Raw genomic sequence first — 27,826 nt, 5'->3', positions numbered from 1 at the left:
CAAAAGAAAACATATTTTATTTAAATATTACAAATACAGTTGATGTTTAATTGACTGTGTATTAAATAAACAATGCTAACATAGCACATACAGTGAGTGTAAATGGTTGGGTACTTAATGTAATCAGTTAGTACAATTCTTTTAATCAGCGACGGATTTCTAATATCAAAATAACGGATGCAACCACAAACATTTGAGTTCCACAAATATTTGTCTTTAAACATTTTCAATGTGAACAAAATTAATTTAGCATATTCAGAGTTTACAGTTTTTTTACAGTTTAAACTAACTTTACAAAAACAGCTTAAAGTGTGTGAAGTAGTGAGGAATGGACGTCTCGCCAGGTCCGACACAAAGTGCAACACGTGTCTAGAATTAGCTAACATTAGCTATCGTTCTGCTAACATTAGCTAACTTTGACTATATAAAGTACGTTGCTTTTATCTTTTAACCGTCTTTAAAATCTGATTATACGTAACCCTGAGTATTCTACGTCTCAGATATTAACACAAAGGCACTTCTATCACGTAAAAAAACCAACGACTGGACATTTTTAGCTTTACAGTAGAAAGACGTTAATAAAACAACAACAGTCGGAAGAATTAAAGCTCAAACTATGTACAAACACACTGAACAGAGAGTCACTGTTACAGTTCAGGCCGGTTATCCAGCGCCAACCGCTGGCTCCTGGGTCTCAGTGACCGGCGGCTTCGCCCTTTTTCCTGGCATCGGACACGGCGCTGATGCAGCTGCCGTCCATCTCCACGGCGTTGACCACGCTGTAGAATTTTCCTGCAGGTTTATCTTCGTGTCCCAGAGCTTTCAGACCCTGGATTACATCCTGGGAGGCCAAAAGAAGAGACGAGGAGACTCAGATTGAACAAATATGATGTAGTTTCAGCAAATAAATGTTTGTTTTTTGTTACCTGATCAAAATCTGCTTCAAACTCCACTTTATTATCAGCGTGGACATAAAGAACGGGGGCGGCGATCGCCTCCTTCAGGCTCTTTCCAAACCAGAGGTGGTTCATGAGCGCCTGGAAGAGAAAGCAACGGCTGTTAAGCGCCCGGTATACTCGACGCAGACCAACTGTCGTGCGACAACGTGACGTCACAGGAGCACCATGACTATCTATACTTGCGCGCCACTAGTTGCAGTCTTCTCCTGAACAGAGGTGTCGCTAGTGAGGAAAGGCTACCGACTTTGCTATTTCTACGCACTAGAAGAAGTTCTTTTTTTTCTTTCCAAATCGGTCGCGGAGGTTCTTCCAAATTTTCCAGCATGTGTCCAGCGAGATCTACGTCATTTTGACGTCACTTTGTCGTGCGACAGCTCGAGTGCGTCGAGTATACTGGGCGCTTTAGTCTGCAGCAATTTAATCCTATTGGCACTTAGTGTGCGGCGGATACGTACGGAGGCCATCCCGGTCGTGATCCTGCCGCCGCCAGACGCTCCGATCACCAGCGTCTTGGACTGAGACTTCAGCACAGTGGGGGCCATGGAGGAGGGAGGCTGCTCCCCTAAAGACAACAACACAACATCAGTGACTGATGGGACGCTGAGAGAGACAGTTATTATAAATATATTCAGCGGAGACGCTTTGAATGATGGGGAATCACATCAGACGCTGGAGGTGTTAATTCAACCCTGACACGAGGTTTTACCTTCGTTCAAGAGCTGATAGTTAATGTTAAACTGTAATAAATGTTTGTTTCTGAGTCAAATTTTTGTCTTTTTTGCATTGGAAAAGTAATCTGGTTTCAAGAAAATCTATCTAACTTTGTCTTAATAAGATATTACAGCTCATATTGACTGGCTGATGGATTAGCTTTCAGATGTAGGTTGCATGTTAATGATTGCTATAGATTACCTCACTAGTTAGCTAGTGGTTTACGCTGTAGAAAAATGCTAACTAACTAGCCGATTAGCTTGCTAATTATTGATGTAGATTAGCTTGTTAGTTATCAAGTGTTATTTTCTATTAGAACAAGAATACCGTAAAACTTCCAATAAAAGCAGGGTCCCTAAAAGACGCAGGTCTCTTTTAAAAGCCTGGTGTGGATACACGTTTTGACAAATAAACGCAGGTCTCCAATAGAGGCCTGGTCTGGATTTTATAGAAATTATCTCGATGTATAAAACCTCTTTAAACCCACCGGGTCGCCTGCTTGAGGGAGTTTTAAGTCGTTTTGATCTCCTACACAAATATAAATGTTTAAACTTCTGTCAATATGAACATAATGAACATCATTAGATCAGTTATAGATTCTCCACAATTCAATCTTTCAATATATTTTACAAAAACTATCGACAACAAAGTATAACGTTAATTCATTCTGACTTATCGGTAACACGGTAAACAAGAGAGACGGAAAAAAACCTCTGAAGCATCATAATCATCATGTTAGTTGTCAAATTTGCTGAACAAAACTCAAGAGAAGCAGAAGTTAGAGTTTAGTTTTGTGCTTCAGGAATTAAAGGCATGTCCCAAATAGAGGCCTGTCCCCAATAAAGGCAGGGGGAGTTCAGTGATTTAAGCAAATAAATGCCCGGGCTATTATTAGAAGTTTTACGGGATATATCTTTGTCTTACAGCTAATATTGAGCTTGATTTAACCAGTTATAACAATGGATTGCATCCAGTAAACCAAATAACGCTACAAGAGGAGAAATATGTACTTTTGAGGTGAACTGTCCCTTTACACTTTATCTTGAGAAGAACATGAATTTTATGGTAATTTAAATATATTTAACCCTTTATCAGATCAGCGATCCTTCCTGATTGATCATCAATATATATTTGACTGTTTTTACTCATATTAATTACCAGCAGAGATTCTATCGCCTCTTCTGCAGAAGTCAGCCAGCTCGTTGTTGAGGATGACTCCGGTGTTCGGAGAGAAGATCTTTGAGCCAAATCTGTGAATAAATATATAAACATTATACACTAACTGGAGTATTTTAACCCTTGTTCCACAGTCTCTCATTAATCCATTCACACAGTGTTTGACTGACATGTGGTTGATGGTGCTGGTGACGGACACGGCCGACCCGTCCCCAGTCAGCACGGACACATGTGTGGTTCCCAAGCCGTCCACGTACGGCGTGATGTTGTAATACTGCGGATCGTGAGTCCGGTCGCTGCTGATCTTCCCCCGCACGTAGTCGGCAAAACTGTCCTCTGTGAATTTCTTGGCTATCTGTGAGAGAAATAAAGATAATTTAATAACATATAATATGAGTTTAATAATTACCACAAACTAAATTACAATTTTTTAAAAGAAAAACTGTAATTATACTTCTTTACAGGATGCAAGGGATACATATATTTTTTTCAAAATAAAATCCCCAGAAAGTTATTAACTGGGCTTTGAGGATGAGGCTGTTTTTTAAAATCAATCAATCAGATTACAGTTGTTGTTGTAAAGCCACAGTTACTGTTCTGTTCTATTGGGGCTTTTATTTTGAAAGAACAGCCTTATCATCCAGTTTCCACTGAAGATACATTTACTTTCTGGGAATTTTATTCTGAAAAAATAATATCCCTTGTGTACTGTTAAGAAGCCATTGGGGGGCTTTATTTTGAAAAACAAGGGTCCCCTTGAAATCAATGAAACGTGGTAGAAACAGTACTGCTTTTGTCCACATGGGGCTCAAAGTGAAAGATCTTAATACTTATTAGGATCTAAATACTTTGGTTATTAGCTTTTAATACTTAAAATACGATAAATATGCACATTTTTACAGAAACGTACTTCTGGCGACATGAACTTTGGATCCCGGATGTGTGTCTTTAATCCGTTGGCGAACCTTAAAGCTTCGATATAACGATGATAGGCCGCCTTCTTCTGATCGCCCTTCAGAGAGGCCGAATTCAGCTGATAACCTGCAAATACAAACAGTTTTATATTTGTACGAAGACGTTTCCTGTTTCCTGTAAGATATTCATTGTTTATATACTTCAAAACTCTAAAATCAGCCTCCCAGTTGGTAAAAGTCAGCAGTAATTAAAAAACTTCTCTCAGTTAATCTTTATTTCTATAGTTTCTACCTGTTTTAAATTGAATTAAATTTGTGTGGGAATATTTTTATTTAAACTGTGCTTGTTTACAAAAGCACACCAGGTCATATAGCTAAGAATTAACTCTCTTTAATTGGGTAAAAACCCCTCGATACACAACGATCTCCCACAATTTGATTCTTATTTGTGCAGCATTTCATAAATATCTCTTTAAATCTATTATTTTATATCAGTTTATAGTCTTATACAACCGTAAATAAACCAAAAATACCACCAGAAACTAAAATAATTTAAAAAACATGCGTACAAGTTGTTCATTCGTTTCATTAAAGAACAAACAACAACTAAAGAACGTAATAATTTCAGTTTTTTGTTTTAAAAATTAAAAAAAGAAGCTAGTTTCCTGAGTTTGTTTCCCACATTTAAAAACTAAAACGGTTGCTGCCTGAGCAGGAAACCTTTCATGATGTTGAGGATGAGGCTGAGGAGGATGCCCCCTGCAGGCGGTGGAGGGATGTGCATCTGGTACTCTCCCAGAGGAACAACCCAGGCGTCGCTCACTGTGACTTTATACTCGGCCAGGTCCTGCAGCGTGAGACTTCCTCCTGAGCAAAGAGACAAACGGTTCTGCTGAGCAGAGCTGAACAAAAACTCCACCTAATCAAGACTTTTAATGGATCCCGGCAGCTCAGGCTGGAGCCGGCGAGTGATCGCTGCAGAGCCGATTGATCTGTTCGTTAGTAATTGGATCATTGTGCAGAGGCAGAGATAGAGAAGGGTTGGGAAACACAGTACCTGCCTCCTGGACGTCACGGATTAAATCCTCCGCTATTCTCCCCGAGTAAAAAGCGTCCGCCCCGTCCTTCGCAATCGTCTCCAAAGTGTCGGCCAGTTTCTCAAACTTCACAGTGTCGCCGGTCTTCAGCAGGTTCCCGTCTTTATCTGAGTACAACTTTCTACAGGACGCGAACACAGAACATATTTTTATATTTATCTTGTATTCAGAGCAGCCATTAAGATCACATCCTCAATTATATTGATCCACTATTTAACAATTTATACCAAAAACATTCACAAAAACTCAGTTTATTTGTGTTTTTATATCAAAATCAAATAACTTGTTCTGTCTGGCTATGTTCAAGTAATGTTTTTAATAAAGTGATTGTTTTAAACATTCATAAGTTATTTTTTCTGCAATAGGAAAAACTACACAAACCTGTTAGCTTTAGCCTCAGTCTGTAAGCCTGACTGCAATGACGCAATGGTGGTGAAGACAACAACTCCCATAATCCCACTCTGCTTCACCACCTCATAAAATGTAATCTTCTGTAGGACTCATTGTAACTCCTGTGTTTACCCGACTATTTCATGTCAAAATGGCTGCAGTGAAAAAGGTCTACTGTGGGAGTCGTTCCTACCGTAGTGTTTGGGTTTCCTTTGTATCAATGAACGGGATGTATCGACCCTGAATTTCAGGGATAGGAAATCCTTCTCTGGCCAGTTTGATGGTCGGCTTGAAGAGTTTGGCCCACGGCAGCTTCCCATAAAGCCTGTGTGCTTCTTCATAGCCCCGAATTTCACCCGGGATCCCAATCCAGTCACTTCCTGCAGACGGGTAGACAGGTGACAGTAGTTATGGTGAATTCAGGTAATCTGGGACAGCATAAGAAAACAACATTTTACTTCTCCCCTTGATTTTAATATAACGTTATAAAATCTGATTACTAATACATTGTGGATATAAATATATACAGACATATATAGTTATATAGTGTACCAAAATAAAGATATATTGTTTTAAATTTATGTTTACATTTTTAAATTAGGACATTTTTTCATGTTAAATTGGGACCCTGTTAAAAGGCCATTAAAATGAAAATGTCATCAGAGTGTGGGTTCATATAACCTGATACAAAGAGAGATCTCACATGTACTTCCACACAGAATCAAAGAGATGTAGCCTACATAAATCAGTAAGAAGTATTTGGGACATTAGCACGGATTAGCATAATTTGGCCAAATTAGCCCTAATTGGCCTAAATACATAATATATTTTACTCAAGTTTGTTCATGCGAATGTATGTATAAAAAAAATTTTTAGGGGATCTTTGAGTACAATGACATGAGCCCTCTCTATTCAGTCCCATTGTATTTTAATACTCAAGGGCGGGGGGGGCGCCCATAGAAAGAATTATAAAAAAAATTTAGATCTGATTGAAGTTTTGAAAATAGGGTTATAGGTAAATTGAATTAAGGAGTTCTGATATTTCTTACAGGACGAGTTGTGTGCCCAAACGCCTAGCATCTGCTAATGAACTCTGATTGGTCAGTGAAGGACTGATTACGACCAGAGATCCCGCTTGATGGCATCGTGGCATCCGAACCGGGACCAGAATGTTATGGCGGATTTTTTCGCCCAAGTTTTTTTTTTTTAACACAGCAACTTTTTTTGTGTTGCTGGTACTTTTATCTGCCTATCGTTACGTCTGTGTCGTCGATGCCTCGAGAGAAAAGGAGGTGCAGAGCGCGGAAGCACAAAGTGACTCGAGGCTTGCCGTAAAGCAGTATCTCTGGCCGTACAATGTGTATGACGTCACTGACATTTTAAAAGACTTTTTAAAGCAAATAAGTGACTCACCATTTATAACAACCTGTCCTCCGCTCCTGCCCCCACAGCCTGCAATCCCACTCCTTCATCTGCTCCTCCCCCCATCACCTCTCAGCCTCTGTCTCAGTTCTGCCCCGTGTCACCAGGGGAGCTGCCCAAAATCATGACAGGCATGAAAACCTCTACATGTGTCCTGGATCCGATCCCATCTCACCTCATCAAGGACTCTCTATCAGCCATCTCCACACTCATCACAGAAATCATCAACTCCTCCCTCAAGTCTGGCTCAGTCCCCCGCTCACTCAAACTGGGTGCTGTCACCCCCATCCTCAAAAAACCTGGACTCAACCCTGACGTCATGTCAAACTTTCGGCCCATCTCCAATCTTCCCTTTCTGTCCAAAATACTGGAACGTATTGTCACCACACAACTCAAAACCCACCTCTGCTCAAATGAACTGTTCGAACCATTTCAATCCGGTTTCCACTCCCAACACAGCACTGAAACAGCCCTCCTGAAAGTCACCAACGACATCCTCCTCTCCGCTGACTCCGGCCACCTCACCATCCTTATCCTCCTGGACCTCACTGCAGCCTTTGACACCAATCAACCATACCATTCTCCTCTCCCGCCTTGAGTCCTCTCTCAGCATCACTGGCACTGCACTCTCCTGGCTCAAATCTTACCTCACAGACCGACAACAATTCATCCATATCAACAAATGCACCTCCTCCACTGCTCCCCTGTCCCAAGGCATCCCCCAGGGTTCGGTGCTTGGTCCTCTCCTCTTCATACTTTACCTGCTCCCCATTGGCAACATCATTTGCCACCATGGTCTCCACTTCCACTGTTATGCCGATGACGTCCAGCTTTATATCTCTACCCAATCCATCACCCCGGCCACTCACTCCACTCTCTCCAACTGCCTCACCGACATCAAATCCTGGATGCATTCCAACTTCCTCAAACTCAACTGTGACAAATCAGACCTTATCATTATCGGCCCCAAATCCCTCACCAAAACCACAGACAGTTTCCACCTCACCATTGACAGCTCCACCCGGTCTCCATCCCCCCACAGTCGCAACCTCTGAGTCATCTTTGACAATAACCTCTCCTTTGAACATCACATAAACCAAATCACCAGAACTGCCTTCTTCCATCTCAAGAACATTGCCCGTCTTCGCCCATCACTCTCCTTCTCTGCTGCTGAAACCCTCATCCACGCCTTCATCACCTCCAGAATCGACTACTGCAACAGCATCCTCTATGGCACACCATCCAAAACTCTAAATAAGCTACAGTACATCCAAAACTCCGCTGCACGTATGCTCACCCACCCCGTCCACCTCCAGAACCTCCACTGGCTCCCAGTTCCACAGCGCATTCAGTTCAAAATCCTCCTCCTTACACACAAAGCCCTCCATAACCAGGCTCCTTCCTACCTCACTGACCTGCTCCATCGCCACAATCCATCCCGCAGCCTCTGCTCATCTGAAGCAAACCTCCTGACTCCTCCACCCCGGACCAAGCACCGAACCTGGGGCGACAGAGCGTTCTCTGTAGCTGCCCCCTCCCTCTGGAACTCTCTCCCCAAACACATCCGTGACTGTACCGACCCTCCAACATTCAAATCACTGACAAAAACACACCTTTTTAAAATTGCTTTTAATGTTTAGCTTAGTCTGATGTGTTTTTAATGTTTTACTATTTGATGTTGTTTTGCTGCTTTTATGTTTTTATGTAAAGTGTCTTTGAGTATTTGGAAAAGCACTTATAAATAAAATGTATTATTATTATTATTATTATTATTAAAAAATCTAACACCCAGCAATGTGTAATTTCTTTGCGTCCCCTTTCGAATGCAGCATTCAAATTACTAGACAAAAAAATTATATCCTGAGAAAAGTGGATTTTGAGGGTATAGCTCCATAGAGCTCCATTCATTCTGCACTCATCCTGTGAGCGCCCTCATGTGGAGCCAGAGTGGAACTGCAACAGTTCAGAACCCGGAGGTTTTACCGAGACGTTAAAGTTCTGCTGACATTAGCTAACGTGAGATGTGGCTGTATATATGTTGTTTTTATTTTTTAAACATCTTGAAAATGTGGTTGTCTTTTTAACATAGATTAGCTTAGCATATAGCATATCTATGTACAGGAAAGGAGGAAGTTTGCTCAATTGTTATTGGATCACAGAGCAAAAAGGGGCGGGGCTTCGGCTATATAAGAATATATGATAGGTAATGAACATAATTAAACCCTTTCGGCTCAAAGCATCAAGAGACGTTTCCCCTCTAAAGTTCTCACATTGTTTCATTTAATTTACATTTATAGCCAGAAAGACGTCAAATTATCAAACATTACACAAATAAGTGAGAGAAAGTTTAGAGAAAATAAATAAATAAAAGTTTTGTTTAACAGAACTTTGTTTTTCTTTTCTTTCCAACCCTCATTAATCACTTCATGCACATTAATTCATCAGTATTAACAACCTTATAATGTAATTCACTATCAGTCAGAGCCGATAGGAAGATAATAATAATAAACATATTTTAAATTACTAACAATAATATATATCTGTAGACTTTACAGTTTATCTTTATAATATTGTTTGTATCTGTGATATTGTTACTAAATAATAATAATAATGTTCCATTACAGCCGTTACAGATTGAATCCTCTCTGATTATGTTTACATGTCACAACAGGATGAAAAGCTTCAGGGCTTCAGTTTTAGGCCTCTCTCTCTCTCTCTGTGTGTGTGTGTGTGTGTGTGTGTGTGTGTGTGTGTGTGTGTGTGTGTGTGTGTGTGTGTGTGTGGTCTCAGCCCCACCGCAGTGTGTATACACTCCACTGCATGAAGACAAAGGACAGACACTCTTCAGCTTCAGACCTCGATATAAATATTCCAACCGTGTGTAAATAAACTGAGATAATTATTTCCTCCTCCAGCAGGAACCTGATACCTGCACTGTAAAACACCAAAGTTTACATAACTTAATTACATAAATTCTGTTCACACATTTTAAAAAAGTTTGTAAAAACTTAAATTGACTGAATATAATTAGTACAAATTAACTTAAATTACCTTAACAATTAATACTTGAGTAACTCAAATCAAACATTTACTTTCATATGTTTATTGGTTTCCTTAAACAGTTTGACGGACAATAAAAGAAATCTTTGCACTTTGAAGGATCATTAAGAATTATTTGAGTTTATAAACTAAAATAAAAACAAAAACTGATTTAATTTTAAATTAAAGTATTTTTGTAACAATGTTAAATCACTTTAAAGAAAATAAATCAATCAAACAAACCTGAATTATATCACTAATACTTAAAATACTGCAGAGTTATTGCTTAAACAGTTCATTTATTAATGAATAAAGTCACTTAAATAAATTTTAATTAAATAAAACCAGATAAGTTTGTTTAAAGATTTTAAGTAAAAATGGTAAATGGTAAATGGACCTGTACTTGTATAGTGCCTTTCTAGTCTTCCGACCACTCAAAGTGCTTTTACACTACGTGCCACATTCACCCTTTCACACACATTCACTCAGTGATGGCAAAGTCCATCGAACAGAAACTAACATTCATACACATTCACACACCGATGCACGGCATCGGGAGCGATTTGGGGTTCAGTATCTTGCTCAAGGATACTTCGACATGTGGCCAGGGGCTGGGGATCAAACCCACAACCTTCCGATTTAGGAACGACCCATACTGCCTCTGAGCCACAGTCGCCCCTAATCAATTTTGTAAGTTAAAAAAACATATTTGGTCAAGTATCTTCAGTAATTTCACTGTGAAAATAAAATATTAAATACTGATTAACTTAATCAGGAGTGTTTCTGTTACAAAACTAAGAATCTTAAAACTTAAAATTACTATTAAAAGCTGCTGAATCAAGAATATTTTTTAACTTTTCAATGTAAATTTCTTTTGTTAAAATAACTTTATTACAGTGCACTAAACGTAGAATAAAAACAACTAATGAATTGATTATTAAAATGGAAATTAGTATTAATTAAAAGTGTTAAATAAAATATTTACACTTTGAACAATCCTGAGTTATACAACATTATAATGTTTATATTTTTATATAAAGTCAACTTGAAGACAATGAGTCAATAGAACAAACTGGAATTAAGTTGCTTCAAAGTTTTTGAGTTTAATTAATGTGAATGAGAAGATTAATTCATGTTAACTTATTTATTTTATTAAGATGTTTTCAGGTTTTACAGTGAAATGTAATATTTTTTGCTTTAATGGAACTAAAATTAAATTAAATTTAACTTTAGTGTTTTATAAATATGCTATACTTTAATTTCAACTTAATAAAGATATTTTGCTTTATTCAGATATATAGGTTTAATAAGTTTGGATGGTTATATTTTTATTAAAGTTCAATTAACTGGATATAATTCGTACAATGAACTAATTTAAAGACAAATCGAGTTGAGCCAAATGATTGTATTTTATAGTGCAACAAGAACAGGAACAACCAGTAAAACTCCTTCTGAGGAAAAGTGAACCAGTATCTGTTACCTGTCATCTGTAAGAAGTTGCTGTTGCAGGAACGCAGCAGGTCCGGTTTAAAGCTCCTGGGTACGGTCTCTCTGGAGTTGATGACTTTCACTTTACCTTTATTTTTAAAAAGAGGAGATGTTGTCAGTGGTCTCAACAGCAGCAGGAAAACACAGGCTGGTTATTTCTGCTGTGTTGGGATGAATGTTACCAGAGCTGTCCATCACTGTGAATATGGACCCCCCTCCGATGCCCATACTCTGTGGGTTCATCACGGAGGTGCACAGCAGTGCGGCGATGGCGCCATCTACCGCTGAGCCGCCACTTTTAATGATGTCCCTGCAAGATTTCAAACCCACAACCATCAGTGCAGCTAATTTATGTATCCGTTATGTTAGAGCAAACCACCAAGTACGGAAAAAGGCGTGTTGGTGCTTTGCATATACGCTGGTGTCAGTTTCCTTGTTTATATCCGCTCTATGGAGGAATTCTATTGGAATTTGGTTCCATGAGGCACATTTAATAGAGTTTAAGTTGTAGTTAGTTTTATATAAGCAGGTAATAACTTTTAGAGCATGCAGCTTAAGCAAATCTCAAAGATATAAAGTGGTAAAGTAGAAAATGTGTCGTGCGTAAAGTGGAAACTGCGCACAACAGATATCAATGTCTGTGGAACAAAAGGTGTAAAAATGCCACTCACAGTCCAATCCGTGAACAGACCCCAGAGTCTGCGGCCACTGCTGCTTTGGAGAAAGTGTCATGTGGACATCTGCGGCTCACAAATACAGCAATACACACAATCACAGCAATCACAGAGAGCAGGATCAGTGCGCAGCAACAGTACACCTTCGCCTTTGACCTCGCCATGGCTGATTTTATCCAACACCTCCGCGAGGTGTCAAAGTTTCTTCTGATCTTTCTCTTGTGCTATAACTTCACTGACTGACAGGCAGCACAGGACCACATGAAAAGAGGGGCGGGCACCGCTCAGCCAGACTCCACCCTCCGCCGGGAGCGCACAGAGAGAGGGAGAAAGCTTTGGCACAACTGTTGAGTCATGCCTTTCACCTTAAAAACCTCTGTAGACCCGCCTCTGTGGCACTTAACCAGGGTGGTGATGGGGGCTGTGAAACGGCCCAGAGGCTGATTTAATCACTTTTATCGAATATTTACTTGAAAAAGCCTCAAAATGAAGATATTTGAAGTCATAAATGTTACATTATTGTGGCACAGCAGTAAAGAACTGATCAAGATTATTTAAAATCAATACATTTTCTTTGTTAAATTACAAGTTTCCACCCCATCGAAATCACCCTCACAGACAGAACCTTAAAACCTTATGATATCATTTGGTTGATATAGAATCGATTATTGAAGTTAACAGGTTGTTTGAGTCTTTATGAAAAAGAGAAAAATGCCAGATGGTAGATACATAATGACGTAAGTTAAGATCACCTAATTCATTATTAGTACTATTTATTTGACATTATTCAGATCTTTAACATTTTCTCTTAATTATTCAATCTTATCTTATTTATTCTTATTTTTATACACACAAAAAGAAATCAATAAATTGTTTTATTTTGAAATATTTCCACCATACATTGTCTATAAATGTCTTTTCTATTTAACTTTAGGGTCCAGTGTTTAACATTTAGAAGGATTTACTGTCAGAAATATAATATAATATCATATAATATTCATAGGAATGTTTTCATTAGTTTATAATCACCTGAAAATAAGAAAGAAATAAGAACTGACGTTTTTAATTTACAGACCAATAACAGTACTTTCTCCTTTCCTGTACTTAGATATGCTACATGCTCGGCTAATCTATGTTTGCTCCTGGGCCTCAGTAACCAGCGGCTTTGCCCTGTTTCCTGGCATCGGACCAGGCGCTGATGCAGACGCCGTCCATCTCCACGACGTTGACCACGCTGTAGAATCTTCCTGCAGGTTTATCTTTGTGTCCCAGAGCTTTCAGACCCTCGATTACATCCTGGGAGGCCAAAAGAAGAGAGAGGAGGAGGCTCAGATGCTGCTCCCCTAAAGACAACAACACAACAGCAGTGATTGTATTGTATTGACTGATTTGTATTGTTTGTATTTCCCAGTAGTTACCAGGAGAGAAGTTATCGACTCTCTGACAGAAGTCGGCCAGTCGGTTGTTGAGGAAGACTTCGGTGCTCAGAGATAAAATCCTTGAGGCAAATCTGTGAGGAAAATGCATCAAAAGAATCTAAACTAATCTGACGGCAAACTGGAGGAATAAAACATATATTATATAATATATATTAAAGCTGTTAGCTGAGCTTCAGGAGCAGGACCTATTCTACATATTCTACAACCAGAACAGAGACAAAGCCTTGAGCTAACAGTCAATCTAGCTACTTCATCCATTCATTCACTCCAGGTGTTGGGATCTTTAGGATCAGCTGGCCCCTTCGGCACAGCACCCAGCTTTCCTCTACAGCTCTTGCAGAAGCAATTTCCTTCTTTACCGAACTCCAGTTTTCCCTCTCAACATGTTCTAGCCCCGACAGGCAGCCATTAACTTCATCCTGTCTACAGCCGATCCTCCCGTTCGTCATTCAAACTCATTCATCTTCCATCCTTCTCTATTTCCCACCAGTCTACGAAAACAGATCTCACACGGAAATCACTCAAATCTCACTCTCCTCATCATGCCTTCCCTCCATCAAACGTCTTATCAGTTTCCCACAGGACACCGACAGGATATGGATGACTACATTAACCACGCCATAGGCCTCATCAAACTGGCCGGGAAAAGGGTTGTGGCTCTCAAAAGTGGACACCATCAGTGCTTTCAAGGTTCTCCCCATCCACCCTGAACTCTGGCAATTCTTTGGCGTCAGTCTCATCTTCTGTTGCAAAAGTAACCTAAAACTCTTTGACACCCTGTCAGAAGACCTCTGCTGGATCCGGTCTCACCATAACCATTCAATAAAACTCACGACACAGGCTTCACTCCCAAGTTCCTTCTTGCGCTGCACAAAACAGAAACTATAAGCCTTTAACTCCCACTTGCTATCAATCGCGTCTTCTATCTCCCTGGACAGTCCAAGTCCTGTCAAACTCCACCTCTAGCTCCACCTTCTCGCCAACTGTAATGGAATCACCTTCTTCTACGACGAGCAACTGACTCACCCACACAACATCAATCTGTAAACTGACGCTGCTCCTTCTTTCGTTTTTTTGAGGATTTCTACAACGGAAGATGGTTTGCAGCCGAATGACCATCTGAACTTGCGAGTGAAAGCAAAGTCACTTCCTCTGCTCTCTTCGAAATCTACCTGATAATAGCCGCAGTTCCAACCTCGCATTTGTAGAAATAATAAACAAAGGTTGCTCCAATGCCTCATCCGCAAGGCCATTCACGCAATGCCAGCTTTGGCACTTACCAATACGTCATTCCCAACGCCATCACTGACTCGCTTTCTGATTTCTCTTTCCAGAAGTTCAGAAGCTTGGTCCTCCACCACGCAGACACCCTCACAACTCCGGTTTCTTCTTCTTAGACACTGAGGTTCTACATGTAAGCCTGCCCTAATTACCCTGAATGTCAACTCTCAGTACTCCATCGTCAAAAGAGCAGCACCCTCAACCCGTTCGTATTACTGCTCAGCTTTGAAGAGTTTCACTTCCATGAGCCGTTTAAGGGGCTGAGCCTCTTGCCTGTGGGTATTACCCTGCCAGGTTCAGAAGAGGACTGTTTAAGCTGGTGGCGAGGAGACACACCTAGCTTCTAACTGCCTTCATCAAAACGCCTACCCTGCTCACTCTAGTGCAGCACCTGACCGAATAGCCCTAGAGTCAAGTAACACACTAGTCACGTTCGTTAACGGTAGCTCTCCTCTTATTGATCTGTGCACTTGGTGGTTGCTAGGATTATTTTTAGTGGCTTGGACAGTAAGCCCCAAGGGTCTGTTTAATTTATTTGGCTACCTGTTAAAACCTTCAAGTTGTTGAACACACATCCTAATAATTACGACCTGATGAGATATCATAAATCCAATGTTCACAATCTATTCTTTAACTGCAGATGTTATATTTTATTGCAAGATTCAGCAAGGGCTAGCATACAGCATAAATTGACTCAAAATTGTGTACGGCCAATACAGTTCTTCCTTGCCTGCCGTACTGTTGGTTGCTGTTGAAACTCCCGACTTTGTCCAAAGTCCGCAAAGTCTCTGACCAGTGCAGTCTCTGCTGGCAGGGTGAAAAAAAGAGTGATCCTTAGAAATCAATTGGAAACAAAATGGTTAATCCTCCTCTGCTCGACACTCTCGTTTCGGCTTTAGGTTGTTGGACTTCTCTTTCTGCGATGTTGAGCTTGTTCGTTGCTCCGATGTGGTCGATCGATCAGCGTCTTGAACCCGAGAGCCGGCCGAGGACTAACCCTGATCTTCCTTGTGCAGCACCTTTTATCCCCATTGTCTCCTAGGGTGTTGTTCGGTTCGTACCTAGTACTTCCTCTTTTGCTCCTCACAAGATGTGTCCTGCTGAGCAGTAAGATGAACAGGTTGAGGGTGCTGCTCTTTGACGATGGAGTACTGAGAGTTGACATTCAGGGTAATTAGGGCAGGCTTACATGTAGAACCTCAGTGTCGAATAAGAAGAAACCGGAGTTGTGAGGTTGTCTGCGTGGTGGAGGACCAAGTTTCTGAACTTCTGGAAAGAGAAATCAGAAAGAGAGTCAGTGATGGCGTTGGGAATGACGTATTGGTAAGTGCCAAAGCTGGCATTGCGTGAATGGCATTGTGGATGAGGCGTTGGAGCAACCTTTGTTTATTATTTCTACAAATGCGAGGTTGGAACTGTGGCTATTATCGGGTAGATTTCGAAGAGAGCAGAGGAAGTGACTTTGCTTTCACTCGCAAGTTCAGATGGTCATTCAGCTGCAAACGAAAGAAGGAGCAGCGTCAGTTTACAGATTGATGTAGTGTGGGTGAGTCAGTTGCTCGTCGTAGAAGAAGGTGATTCCATTACAGTTGGCGAGAAGGTGGAGCTAGAGGTGGAGTTTGACAGGACTTGGACTGTCCAGGGAGATAGAAGACGCGATTGATAGCAAGTGGGAGTTAAAGGCTTATAGTTTCTGTTTTGTGCAGCGCAAGAAGGAAATTGGGAGTGAAGCCTGTGTCGTGAGTTTTATTGAATGGTTATGGTGAGACCGGATCCAGCAGAGGTCTTCTGACAGGGTGTCAAAGAGTTTTGGGTTACTTTTGCAACAGAAGATGAGACTGACGCCAAAAAATTGCCAGAGTTCAGGGTGGATGGGGAGAACCTTGAAAGCACTGATGGTGTCCACTTTTGAGAGCCACGACCCTTTTCCCGGCCAGTTTGATGAGGCCTATGGCGTGGTTAATGTAGTCATCCATATCCTGTCGGTGTCCTGTGGGAAACTGATAAGACGTTTGATGGAGGGAAGGCATGATGAGGAGAGTGAGATTTGAGTGATTTCCGTGTGAGATCTGTTTTCGTAGACTGGTGGGAAATAAAGAAGGATGGGAGATGAATGAGTTTGAATGACGGACGGGAGGATCGGCTGTAGACAGGATGAAGTTAATGGCTGCCTGTCGGGGCTAGAACATGTTGAGAGGGAAAACTGGAGTTCGGTAAAGAAGGAAATTGCTTCTGCAAGAGCTGTAGAGGAAAGCTGGGTGCTGTGCCGAAGGCGCCAGCTGATCCTAAAGATCCCGACACCTGGAGTGAATGAATGGATGAAGTAGCTAGATTGACTGTTAGCTTAGCATGCTCAAGGCTTTGTCTCTGTTCTGGTTGTAGAATATGTAGAATAGGTCCTGCTCCTGAAGCTCAGCTAATAGCTTTAATATATATTACATAATATATGTTTTATTCCTCCAGTTTGCCGTCAGATTAGTTTCGATTCTTTTGATGCATTTTCCTCACAGATTTGCCTCAAGGATTTTATCTCTGAGCACCGAAGTCTTCCTCAACAACCGACTGGCCGACTTCTGTCAGAGAGTCGATAACTTCTCTCCTGGTAACTACTGGGAAATACAAACAATACAAATCAGTCAATACAATACAATCACTGCTGTTGTGTTGTTGTCTTTAGGGGAGCAGCATCTGAGCCTCCTCCTCTCTCTTCTTTTGGCCTCCCAGGATGTAATCGAGGGTCTGAAAGCTCTGGGACACAAAGATAAACCTGCAGGAAGATTCTACAGCGTGGTCAACGTCGTGGAGATGGACGGCGTCTGCATCAGCGCCTGGTCCGATGCCAGGAAACAGGGCAAAGCCGGCAGTTACTGAGGCCCAGGAGCAAACATAGATTAGCCGAGCATGTAGCATATCTAAGTACAGGAAAGGAGAAAGTACTGTTATTGGTCTGTAAATTAAAAACGTCAGTTCTTATTTCTTTCTTATATTCAGGTGATTATAAACTAATAAAAACATTCCTATGAATATTATATGATATTATATTATATTTCTGACAGTAAATCCTTCTAAATGTTAAACACTGGACCCTAAAGTTAAATAGAAAAGACATTTATAGACAATGTATGGTGGAAATATTTCAAAATAAAACAATTTATTGATTTCTTTTTTGTGTGTATAAAAATAAGAATAAATAAGATAAGATTGAATAATTAAGAGAAAATCTTAAAGATCTGAATAATGTCAAATAAATAGTACTAATAATGAATTAGGTGATCGTTAACTTACGTCATTAATGTATCTACAATCTGGCATTTTTCTCTCTTTTCTCATAAAGACTCAAAACAACCTGTTAACTTCAAATAATCGATTCTATATCAACCAAATGATATCATAAAGGTTTATAAAGGTTCTGTCTAGTGAGGAGTGATTTCGATGGGGTGGAAACTTGTAATTTAACAAAAGAAAATGTATTGATTTTAAATAATCCTGATCAGTTATTTACTGCTGTGCCACAATAATGTAACATTTATGACTTCAAATATCTTCATGTTGAAGCTTTTTCAAGTAAATATTCGATAAAAGTGATTAAATCAGCCTCTGGGCCGTTTCACAGCCCCCATCACCACCCTGGTTAAGTGCCACAGAGGCGGGTCTACAGAGGTTTTTAAGGTGAAAGGCATGACTCAACAGTTGTGCCAAAGCTTTCTCTTTCTCTCTGTGCGCTCCCGGCGGAGGGTGGAGTCTGGCCCGCCCCTCTTTCATGTGGTCCTGTGCTGCCTGTCAGTCAGTGAAGTTATAGCACAAGAGAAAGATCAGAAGAAACTTTGACACCCCGCGGAGGTGTTGGATAAAATCAGCCATGGCGAGGTCAAAGGCGATGGTGTACTGTTGCTGCGCACTGATCCTGCTCTCTGTGATTGCTGTGATTGTGTGTATTGCTGTATTTGTGAGCAGATGTCCACCTGGCACTTTCTCCGAAGCTGCAGTGGCCACAGACTCTGGGGTCTGTTCACGGATTGGACTGTGAGTGGCATTTTTACACCTTTTGTTCCACAGACATTGATATCTGTTGTGCGCAGTTTCCACTTTACGCACGACACATTTTCTACTTTACCACTTTATATCTTTGAGATCTGCTTAAGCTGCATGCTCTAAAAGTTATTACCTGCTTATATAAAACTAACTACAACTTAAACTCTATTAAATGTGCCTCATGGAACCGAATTCCAATAGAATTCGTCGATAGAGCGGATATAAACAAGGAAACTGACACCAGCGTATATGCAAAGCACCAAGACGCCTTTTTCCGTTCTTGGTGGTTTGCTCTAACATAACGGAAACATGAAGTAGCTGCACTGATGGTTGTGGGTTTGAAATCTTGCAGGGACATCATTAAAAGTGGCGGCTCAGCGGTAGATGGCGCCATCGCCGCACTGCTGTGCACCTCCGTGATAAACCCACAGAGTAATGGCATCGGAGGGGGGTCCATATTCACAGTGATGGACAGCTCTGGTAACATTCATCCCAACACAGCAGAAATAACCAGCCTGTGTTTTCCTGCTGCTGTTGAGACCACTGACAACATCTCCTCTTTTTTAAAAATAAAGGTAAAGTGAAAGTCATCAACTCCAGAGAGACCGTACCCAGGACCTTTAAACCGGACCTGCTGAGTTCCTGCAAACAAAAAAAAAGGAAATTGACAGGTAACAGATACTGGTTCACTTTTCCTCAGAAGGAGTTTTACTGGTTGTTCCTGTTCTTGTTGCACTATAAAATACAATCAGTTGGCTCAACTCGAGTTCATTAACTCAAACGTTTGTTGAGGTCATTTGGATAAAATATGTTGAATTGTACGAATTATATCCAGTTAATTTAACTTTAATAAAAATATAACCATCCAAACTTATTAAACCTATATATCTGAATAAAGTAAAATATCTTTATTAAAACACTAAAGTTAAATTTTATTTAATTTTAGTTCCATTAAAGCAACAATTATTACATTTCACTGTAAAACCTGAAAACATCTTAATAAAATAAATAAGTTAACATAAATTAATCTTCTCATTCACATTAATTAAACTCCAAAACTTTGAAGCAACTTAATTCCAGTTTGTTCCATTGACTCATTATCTTCAAGTTGACTTTATATAAAAATATAAACATTATAATGTTGTATAACTCAGGATTGTTCAAATTATAGTTCATAATTCAGTTTATTAATTATTTTAATCCCAAATATGCATCAAAATAATTCTTAATGATCCCAAAGTGTAAAGATTTTATGTTTGTCACTTTTAATAATAATTTCCAGTTTAATAATCCAGTTTAATAATTATAAGTTGTTTTTATTCTACGTTTAGTGCACTGTAATAAAGTTATTTTAACAAAAGAAATTTACATTGAAAAGTTAAAAAAGAATGAGATTTATTGCCAGGTAGGTTTTTACACATATGAGCTAACTTAGCTTAGCACGTAGCATATCCGAGTACAGGAAAAGAGGAAGCTGACCGAGGTTCCAAAAAGGGGCGGGGCTTATGAAGGATCAATTGTACTTAAAGATCCCCTATAGATATTTATTGATACATACATTCGCTTGAAACAAACTTGAGTAAAAATACATCACCTGTCTACCCGTCTGCAGGAAGTGAGTGGATTGGGGTCCCGGGTGAAATTCGGGGCTATGAAGAAGCTCACAGGCTTTATGGGAAGCTGCCGTGGGCCAAACTCTTCGAGCCGACCATCAAACTGGCCAGAGAAGGATTTCCTATCCCCAAAATGCAGGGTCTACACATCTTTGAAGTAAACGAAACCCAAGAACTACGGTAGGAACGACTCCCACAGGAGTTACAATGAGTCCGACAGAAGATTACGTTTGATGAGGTGGTGAAGCAGAGTGGGATTATGGGAGTTATTGTCTTCACCACCATTGCGTCATTGCAGTCAGGCTAACAGACTGAGGCTAACTAATAAATCTTCGCTCTGTGTCCCTAAAAGTTGAAGATTGATTGAAGGGTGACACATTTTGTTCTACAGGAAGAACAAATTACTGGATTTTGATATAAAAACACAAATAAAAGTTTTTGTGAATGTTTTTGGTATAAATTGTTAAATAGTGGATCAATATAATTGAGGATGTGATCTTAATGGCTGCTCTGAATACAAGATAAATATAAAAATTTGTTCTGTGTTCGCGTCCTGTAGAAAGTTGTACTCAGATAAAGACGGGAACCTGCTGAAGACCAACGACACTGTGAAGTTTGAGAAACTGGCCGACACTTTGGAGACGATTGCGAAGGACGGGCGGACGCTTTTTACTCGGGGAGAATAGCGGAGGATTTAATCCGTGACGTACAGGAGGCAGGTATTGTGTTTCCCAACCCTTCTCTATCTCTGCCTCTGCACAATGATCCAATTACTAACGAACAGATCAATCGGCTCTGCAGCGATCGCTCGCCGGCTCCAGCCTGAGCTGCCGGGATCCATTAAAAGTCTTGATTATGTGGAGTTTTTGTTCAGCTCTGCTCAGCAGAACCGTTTGTCTCTTTGCTCAGGAGGAAGTCTCACGCTGCAGGACTTGGACGAGTATAAAGTCACAGTGAGCGACGCCTGGGTTGTTCCTCTGGGAGAGTACCAGATGCACATCCCTCCACCGCCTGCATCGGGCATCCTCCTCAGCTTCATCCTCAACATCATGAAAGGTTTCCTGCTCAGGCAGCGACCGTTTTAGTTTTTAAATGTGGGAAACAAACTCAGGAAACTAGCTTCTTTTTTTAATTTTTAAAACAAAAAACTGAAATTATTCTTTAGTTGTTGTTTGTTCTTTAACGAAACGAATGAACAACTTGTACGCATGTTTTTTAAATTATTTTAGTTTCTGGTGGTATTTTTGTTTTATTTACGGTTGTATAAGACTATAAACTGATATAAAATAATAGATTTAAAAGATATTTATGAAATGTTGTACAAGTAAGAGTCAAATTGTGCGAGATCGTTGTGTATCGAGGGGTTTTTACCCAATTAAAGAGAGTTAATTCTTAGTTATATGACCTGGTGTGCTTTTGTAAACAAGCACAGTTTAAATAAAAATATTCCCACACAAATTTAATAAAATTTAAAACAGGTAGAAACTATAGAAATAAAGATTAACTGAGAGAAGTTTTTTAATTACTGCTGACTTTAACCAACTGGGAGTCTGATTTTAGAGTTTTGAAGTATATAAACAATGAATATCTTACAGGAAACAGGAAACGTGTTCGTACAAATATAAAACTGTTTTTATTTGCAGGTTATCAGCTGAATCCGGCCTCTCTGAAGGGCGATCAGAAGATCCTCACCTATCATCGTTATATCGAAGCTTTAAGGTTCGCCAACGGATTAAAGACACACATCCGGGATCCAAAGTTCACGTCGTCAGAAGTACGTTTCTGTAAAAATGTGGATTTTTAAGTATTTAAGGTTAATAACCAAAGTATTTAGATCCTAATAAGTATTAAGATCTTTCACTTTGAGCCCCATGTGGACAAAAGCGGTACTGTTTCTACCACGTTTCATTGATTTCAAGGGGAATCCAAACATTAATAATAACTGTATATAAATCTTCTAAAAGATTGACCCTTGTTTTTCAAAATAAAGCTCCCAATGGCTTGTTAACAGGGCGCAAGGGATACTTATTTCAAAATAAAATCCCCAGAAAGTAATTGTATCTTAAATGGTAACTGAGGATAAGGCTGTTCTTTCAAAATAAAAGCCCCAATTGAGTAACTGTATGTTAACAGGAAGCTCAGAATGACCCTTGCTTTTCACAATAAAGCCCCCAATGGCTTCTTAACAGTACACAAGGGATACATACATTTTTTAGTAAGTAAGTAAAGTAATTAACTGTACTCAGAGGATGAGGCTGTTTTTTAAAATCAATCAATCAGATTACAGTCAGTTTAGTAAAAATGGGATTATTATTAGCAGGATTTTTAAATACAGTTTTTCTTTTAAAAATGTGTAATTTAGTTTGTGGTAATTATTAAACTCATATTATATGTTATTAAATGATCTTTATTTCTCTCACAGATAGCCAAGAATTTCACAGAGGACAGTTTTGCCGACAACGTGCGGGGGAAGATCAGCAGCAACCAGACTCACGATCCGCAGTATTACAACATCATGCCGTACGTGGACAGCTTGGGAACCACACATGTGTCTGTGCTGATTAAGGACGGGTTGGCCGTGTCCGTCACCAGCACCATCAACCACAGGTCAGTCAAACACTGTGAATGGATTAATGAGAGACTGTGGAACAAGGGTTAAAATACTCCAGTTAGTGTATAATTTTTATATATTTATTCACAGCTTTGGCTCAAAGATCTTCTCTCCGAACACCGGAGTCATCCTCAACAACCAGCTGGCCGACTTCTGCAAAACAGGCGATAGAATCTCTGCTGGTAATTAATATGAGTAAAAACAGTCAAATATATATTGATGATCAATCAGGAAGGATCGCTGATCTGATAAAGGGTTAAATATATTTAAATTACCATAAAATTCATGTTCTTCTCAAGATAAAGTGTAAAGGGACAGTTCACCTCAAAAGTACATATTTCTCCTCTTGTAGCGTTATTTGGTTTACTGGATGCAAACCATTGTTATAACTGGTTAAATCGAGCTCAATATTAGCTGTAAGACAAAGATATATCCCGTAAAACTTCTAATAATAGCCCAGGCATTTATTTGCTTAAATCACTGAACTCCCCCTGCCTTTATTTGGGACAGGCCTCTATTTGGGACAGGCCTTTAATTCCTTAAGCACAAAACTAAACTCAACTCTAACTTCTACTTCTCTTGAGTTTTGTTGAGCAAATTTGACAACTAACATGATGATTATGATGCTTCAGAGGTTTTTTTCCATCTCTCGTTTACCGTGTTACCAGTAAATCAGAATGAATTAACGTTAAACTTTGTTGTCGATAGTTTTCGTAAAATATATTGAATGATTGAATTGTGGAGAATCTATAACTGATCTAATGATGTTCATTATGTACATACTGACAGAAGTTTAAACATTTATATTTGTGTAGGAGATCAAAACGACTTAAAACTCGCTCAAGCAGGCGACCCGGTGGGTTTTAAGAGGTTTTATACATCGAGATAATTTATATAAAACCCAGACCAGGCCTCTATTGGAGACCTGCGTTTATTTGTCAAAACGTGTATCCACACCAGGCTTTTAAAAGAGACCCGCATCGATTAAGGACCCTGCTTTTATTGGAAGTTTTACGGTATTCTTGTTCTAATAGAATATAACACTTAACAAGCTAATCTACATCAATAATTAGCAAGCTAGTCAGCTAGTTAGTTAGCATTTTTCTACAGCGTAAACCACTAGCTAACTAGTGAGGTAATCTATATCAATCATTAACATGCAACCTACATCTGAAAGCTAATCTATCAGAGTCAATATGAGCTGTAATATCTTATTAAGACAAAGTTTTATATATTTTCTTGAAACCAGATTACTTTTCCAATGCAAAAAAGACAAAAATTTGACTCAGAAACAAACATTTATTACAGTTTAACATTAACTATCAGCTCTTGAACGAAGGTAAAATATTTATAATAACTTTCTCTCTCAGCGTCCCGTCAGTCACTGATGTTGTGTTGTTGTCTTTAGGGGAGAAGCCTCCCTCCTCCATGGCCCCCACTGTGCTGAAGTCTCAGTCCAAGACGCTGGTGATCGGAGGGGCCGGCAGAGGCAAGATCGTGCCCGGGATCGCCTCCGTACGTATCCGCCGTACACTAAGTGCCAATAGGATTAAATTGCTGCAGACTAACAGCCGTTGCTTTCTCTTCCAGGCGCTCATGAACCACCTCTGGTTTGGAAAGAGCCTGGAGGAGGCGATCGCCGCCCCCATTGTTTATGTCCACGCTGATAATAAAGTGGAGTTTGAAGCAGAGTTTGATCAGGTAACAAAAAAACAAACATTTATTTGCTGAAACTGCATCATATTTGTTCAATCTGAGCCTCCTCGTCTCTTCTTTTGGCCTCCCAGGATGTAATCAAGGGTCTGAAAGCTCTGGGACACGAAGATGAACAGGAAAGAAAATTCTACAACGTGGTCAACGCCGTGGAGAAGGACGGCTGCTGCATCAGCGCTGCGTCCGATGGCAGGAAACAGGGCGAAGCCGCCGGTCACTGAGACCCAGGAGCCAGCGGTTGGTGCTGGATAACCGGCCTGAACTGTAACAGTGACTCTCTGTTCAGTGTGTTTGTATATGTGTGCTCATCCTTACATGGTGTGTCCTTTGTGTGCGCTCCAACTTCCCTTTTCTCTCAGCACCAGTCATTTCCGGTTGCAATAGGTGCCTTTTCATCTAGTTACTCAACACTTCAACATGATTTGCTCTCTTGACCTTACTTTCCATAGTTCTATCTTACTACTATGCATTTATACTCATTAATTATCAAATAATCAGTTACAATCATATAATCATGTTTCCTTTCATTGTTACATATTTCATTTTGTAATATAGAATCAACTTCAATCATTATACAGCTTTTGGTTATTATAAACTCTGTGCATTGCGTTATTCAGATGGAGAGTCCCTAATGCTACGTTGTTATCTTTCTCCGTTTCTCCATGGGAAGTCCTTTGCTTTCCAAAGTGGTTTTAGCGGATCAGGGATCTCAGTTTACTTGACAACTGACAGGATTAAATCATGAATAGTAAGTAGCAAGTACATTTACTATACTGATTTTGGGGTACTCAGCTATATGGTAACTATTACTGTGGTTTCTCGTTACTTCGCAGATTAAAAACAGACGATCAACAAATAAAATATCATGGATTTGTAATAGATTTAACTTCCTAACAGTATATAAAGTAAAGCTGCAAGAAGTCGTTTAATAGATCAGTCGTCAACTATTTTGATTATTGATAATCCATTAAAATAAAAGAAATTCTGCAATAAAAAAGGAAATATGTTCAGTTTTTCACTGGATCATTTTGTGAAACTTAATTGATTTGTACTATTACTTTATGTCCTATGTTTATATTGTATTTTTTTTTTCTATAATTTTTTACACTGTTTTTGCACTGCTATTGGAGTTGGCTTTTTAATCTCATTGTACATGTGTATAGTGACAATAAAGGCATTCTACTGCTGGCGTGAATTTTGGATCGCGGATGTATTTCCTAAATCCTTGGGCAAACCTTAAAGCTTCAACAAATCGATGATAGGTGAGTGTCTTATTTTCATCGTTTATAGAGGCTGAACTCAGCTGATACCCTGCAAATAAAAACAACTTTTAGATGTTTCCCTTACAAGAAACACATCATCACAGAATAATTCAGTCTCATAGTTCGGGTGAACAACTAATGAAAGTCTAAACTTGTTCAACACATGAACACAACCAACGAGCTCCATTATGCGATTTGAAAGCAGATGAGCAGCAGCTCTGCAGTCTTTTTGCAGCGGGAACCTTTCATGATGTTGAGGATGATGTTGAGGATGATGCCCCCCTGCAGGCGGTGGAGGGATGTGCATCTTGTACTCACCCAGAGGAACAACCCAGGCGTCGCTCACTGTGACTTTATACTCGACCAGGTCCTGCAGCGTGAGACTTCCTCCTGAGCAAAGAGACAAACGGTTCTGCTGAGCAGAGCTGAACAAAAACTGGAGCAGGCGAGCGATCGCTGCAGAGCCAATTGATCTGTTAATTTGTAATTGGATCATTGTGCAGAGGCAGAGATAGAGAAGGGTTGGGAAACACAATACCTGCCTCCTGTACGTCACAGATTAAATCCTCCACTCTTCTCCCCGAGTAAAAAGCGCCCAGGTGTTATGAATGATGCTGTGAAAAAGGTCCATTGTGGGTCTTTCCTACCGTAATGTTTGGGTCTCATTTGTATTAATGTTCAGGACGTATCGACCCTGAACTTCAGGGATATGAATTCCTTCTCTGGCTGTGATCTGGAGCCAGGGTTGGCCCCGTCTACGGTCTGGCCAACACCTGGTCCTACTGAGCTGCAGTTACTGGTTCTGGTTATGCAGTAGTCGTCTTGTCTTCTACTTCCTGGCCTCCTTCCTCATCGCTGGCCACCAGAAGGGTTTTGCCTCCTGTGCGACAAAATCCTACACACTAGACCTTGTACTTGTGGACTCACTTTAATACTTCAATTCCAATATCTTTATCCATTGTTAAAACAATACTGTTGTACATAATGTTCTCATTATCTCAGATCTTACTTTCCTTCTGTGTGTAAATAAAGTTCTCCACATGTGACCTATACTGAAATCCCCCAACAGGGAGACACAAACAGCAGAATATTTAGGTTCCTCCTCCAGCAGGAGCCCAGTAACCCAGTGACCTAATATCTAACACAACAGACAGAACAAAAACAACAAGCGAGGCTCCCTACGAGGAAGACAGAACGATGATGATGTAATACAGTACCTGACATCTTAGAGGATTTACCGGGATTTGACTCCAACAGGTCCGGTTTAAAGCTCCTGGGAACGGTCTCTCTGGAGTTGATGACTTTCACTTTACCTTTATTTTTAAAAAGAGGAGATGTTGTCAGTGGTCTCAACAGCAGCAGGAAAACACAGGCTGGTTATTTCTGCTGTGTTGGGATGAATGTTACCAGAGCTGTCCATCACTGTGAATATGGACCCCCCTCCGAAGCCATTACTCTAGCTCCACCTTCTCGCCAACTGTAATGGAATCACCTTCTTCTACGACGAGCAACTGACTCACCCACACTACATCAATCTGTAAACTGACGCTGCTCCTTCTTTCGTTTGCAGCTGAATGACCATCTGAACTTGCGAGTGAAAGCAAAGTCACTTCCTCTGCTCTCTTCGAAATCTACCCGATAATAGCCGCAGTTCCAACCTCGCATTTGTAGAAATAATAAACAAAGGTTGCTCCAACGCCTCATCCACAATGCCATTCACGCAATGCCAGCTTTGGCACTTACCAATACGTCATTCCCAACGCCATCACTGACTCTCTTTCTGATTTCTCTTTCCAGAAGTTCAGAAGCTTGGTCCTCCACCACGCAGACAACCTCACAACTCCGGTTTCTTCTTATTAGACACTGAGGTTCTACATGTAAGCCTGCCCTAATTACCCTGAATGTCAACTCTCAGTACTCCATCGTCAAAGAGCAGCACCCTCAACCCGTTCATCTTACTGTTCAGCAGGACACATCTTGTGAGGAGCAAAACAGGAAGTACTAG

The 27,826-nt window shown here is 40.1% G+C and overlaps 2 protein-coding genes across 3 annotated transcripts; one reads left to right on the top strand and one right to left on the bottom strand.

Annotated features, from left to right (window-relative positions):
• LOC127376342 (glutathione hydrolase 5 proenzyme-like) lies at positions 1 to 27,261 on the bottom strand. 2 transcript variants are annotated; one of them, XM_051423136.1, is made up of 12 exons: positions 11,868 to 12,143; positions 11,379 to 11,506; positions 11,189 to 11,284; positions 5,441 to 5,627; positions 4,818 to 4,978; positions 4,481 to 4,627; positions 3,757 to 3,887; positions 3,017 to 3,201; positions 2,829 to 2,920; positions 1,415 to 1,521; positions 927 to 1,037; positions 1 to 841 (listed from the first exon to the last, which is right to left on the bottom strand). In XM_051423136.1, the coding sequence occupies exons 1-12, from the start codon at positions 12,032 to 12,034 to the stop codon at positions 695 to 697; spliced, it is 1,659 nt and encodes a 552-aa protein (XP_051279096.1). In that variant the 5' UTR covers positions 12,035 to 12,143; the 3' UTR covers positions 1 to 694. The 2 variants fall into 2 exon arrangements, with proteins under 2 accessions (XP_051279096.1, XP_051279097.1); XM_051423137.1 differs by lacking the exons at positions 11,379 to 11,506; positions 11,868 to 12,143 and adding an exon at positions 27,229 to 27,261.
• Positions 18,365 to 25,754, top strand: LOC127376343 (glutathione hydrolase 5 proenzyme-like). The gene is given in 13 exon segments (XM_051423138.1): positions 18,365 to 18,613; positions 18,975 to 19,102; positions 19,198 to 19,293; positions 20,235 to 20,415; positions 20,795 to 20,895; positions 20,898 to 20,954; positions 21,145 to 21,291; positions 21,879 to 22,009; positions 22,658 to 22,842; positions 22,937 to 23,028; positions 24,255 to 24,361; positions 24,437 to 24,547; positions 24,634 to 25,754. Coding segments are annotated over 13 exon segments (1,647 nt in total). The 5' UTR covers positions 18,365 to 18,449; the 3' UTR covers positions 24,781 to 25,754.
• Positions 27,262 to 27,826: the final 565 nt, after the last annotated feature.

Source organism: Dicentrarchus labrax, unplaced genomic scaffold (genome assembly GCF_905237075.1).
Source record: "Dicentrarchus labrax unplaced genomic scaffold, dlabrax2021, whole genome shotgun sequence".
Lineage (NCBI taxonomy): Eukaryota > Metazoa > Chordata > Actinopteri > Moronidae > Dicentrarchus > Dicentrarchus labrax.
Note: the sequence above shows the minus strand (reverse complement) of the source record. Positions and strands in the feature narration are given on the sequence as shown.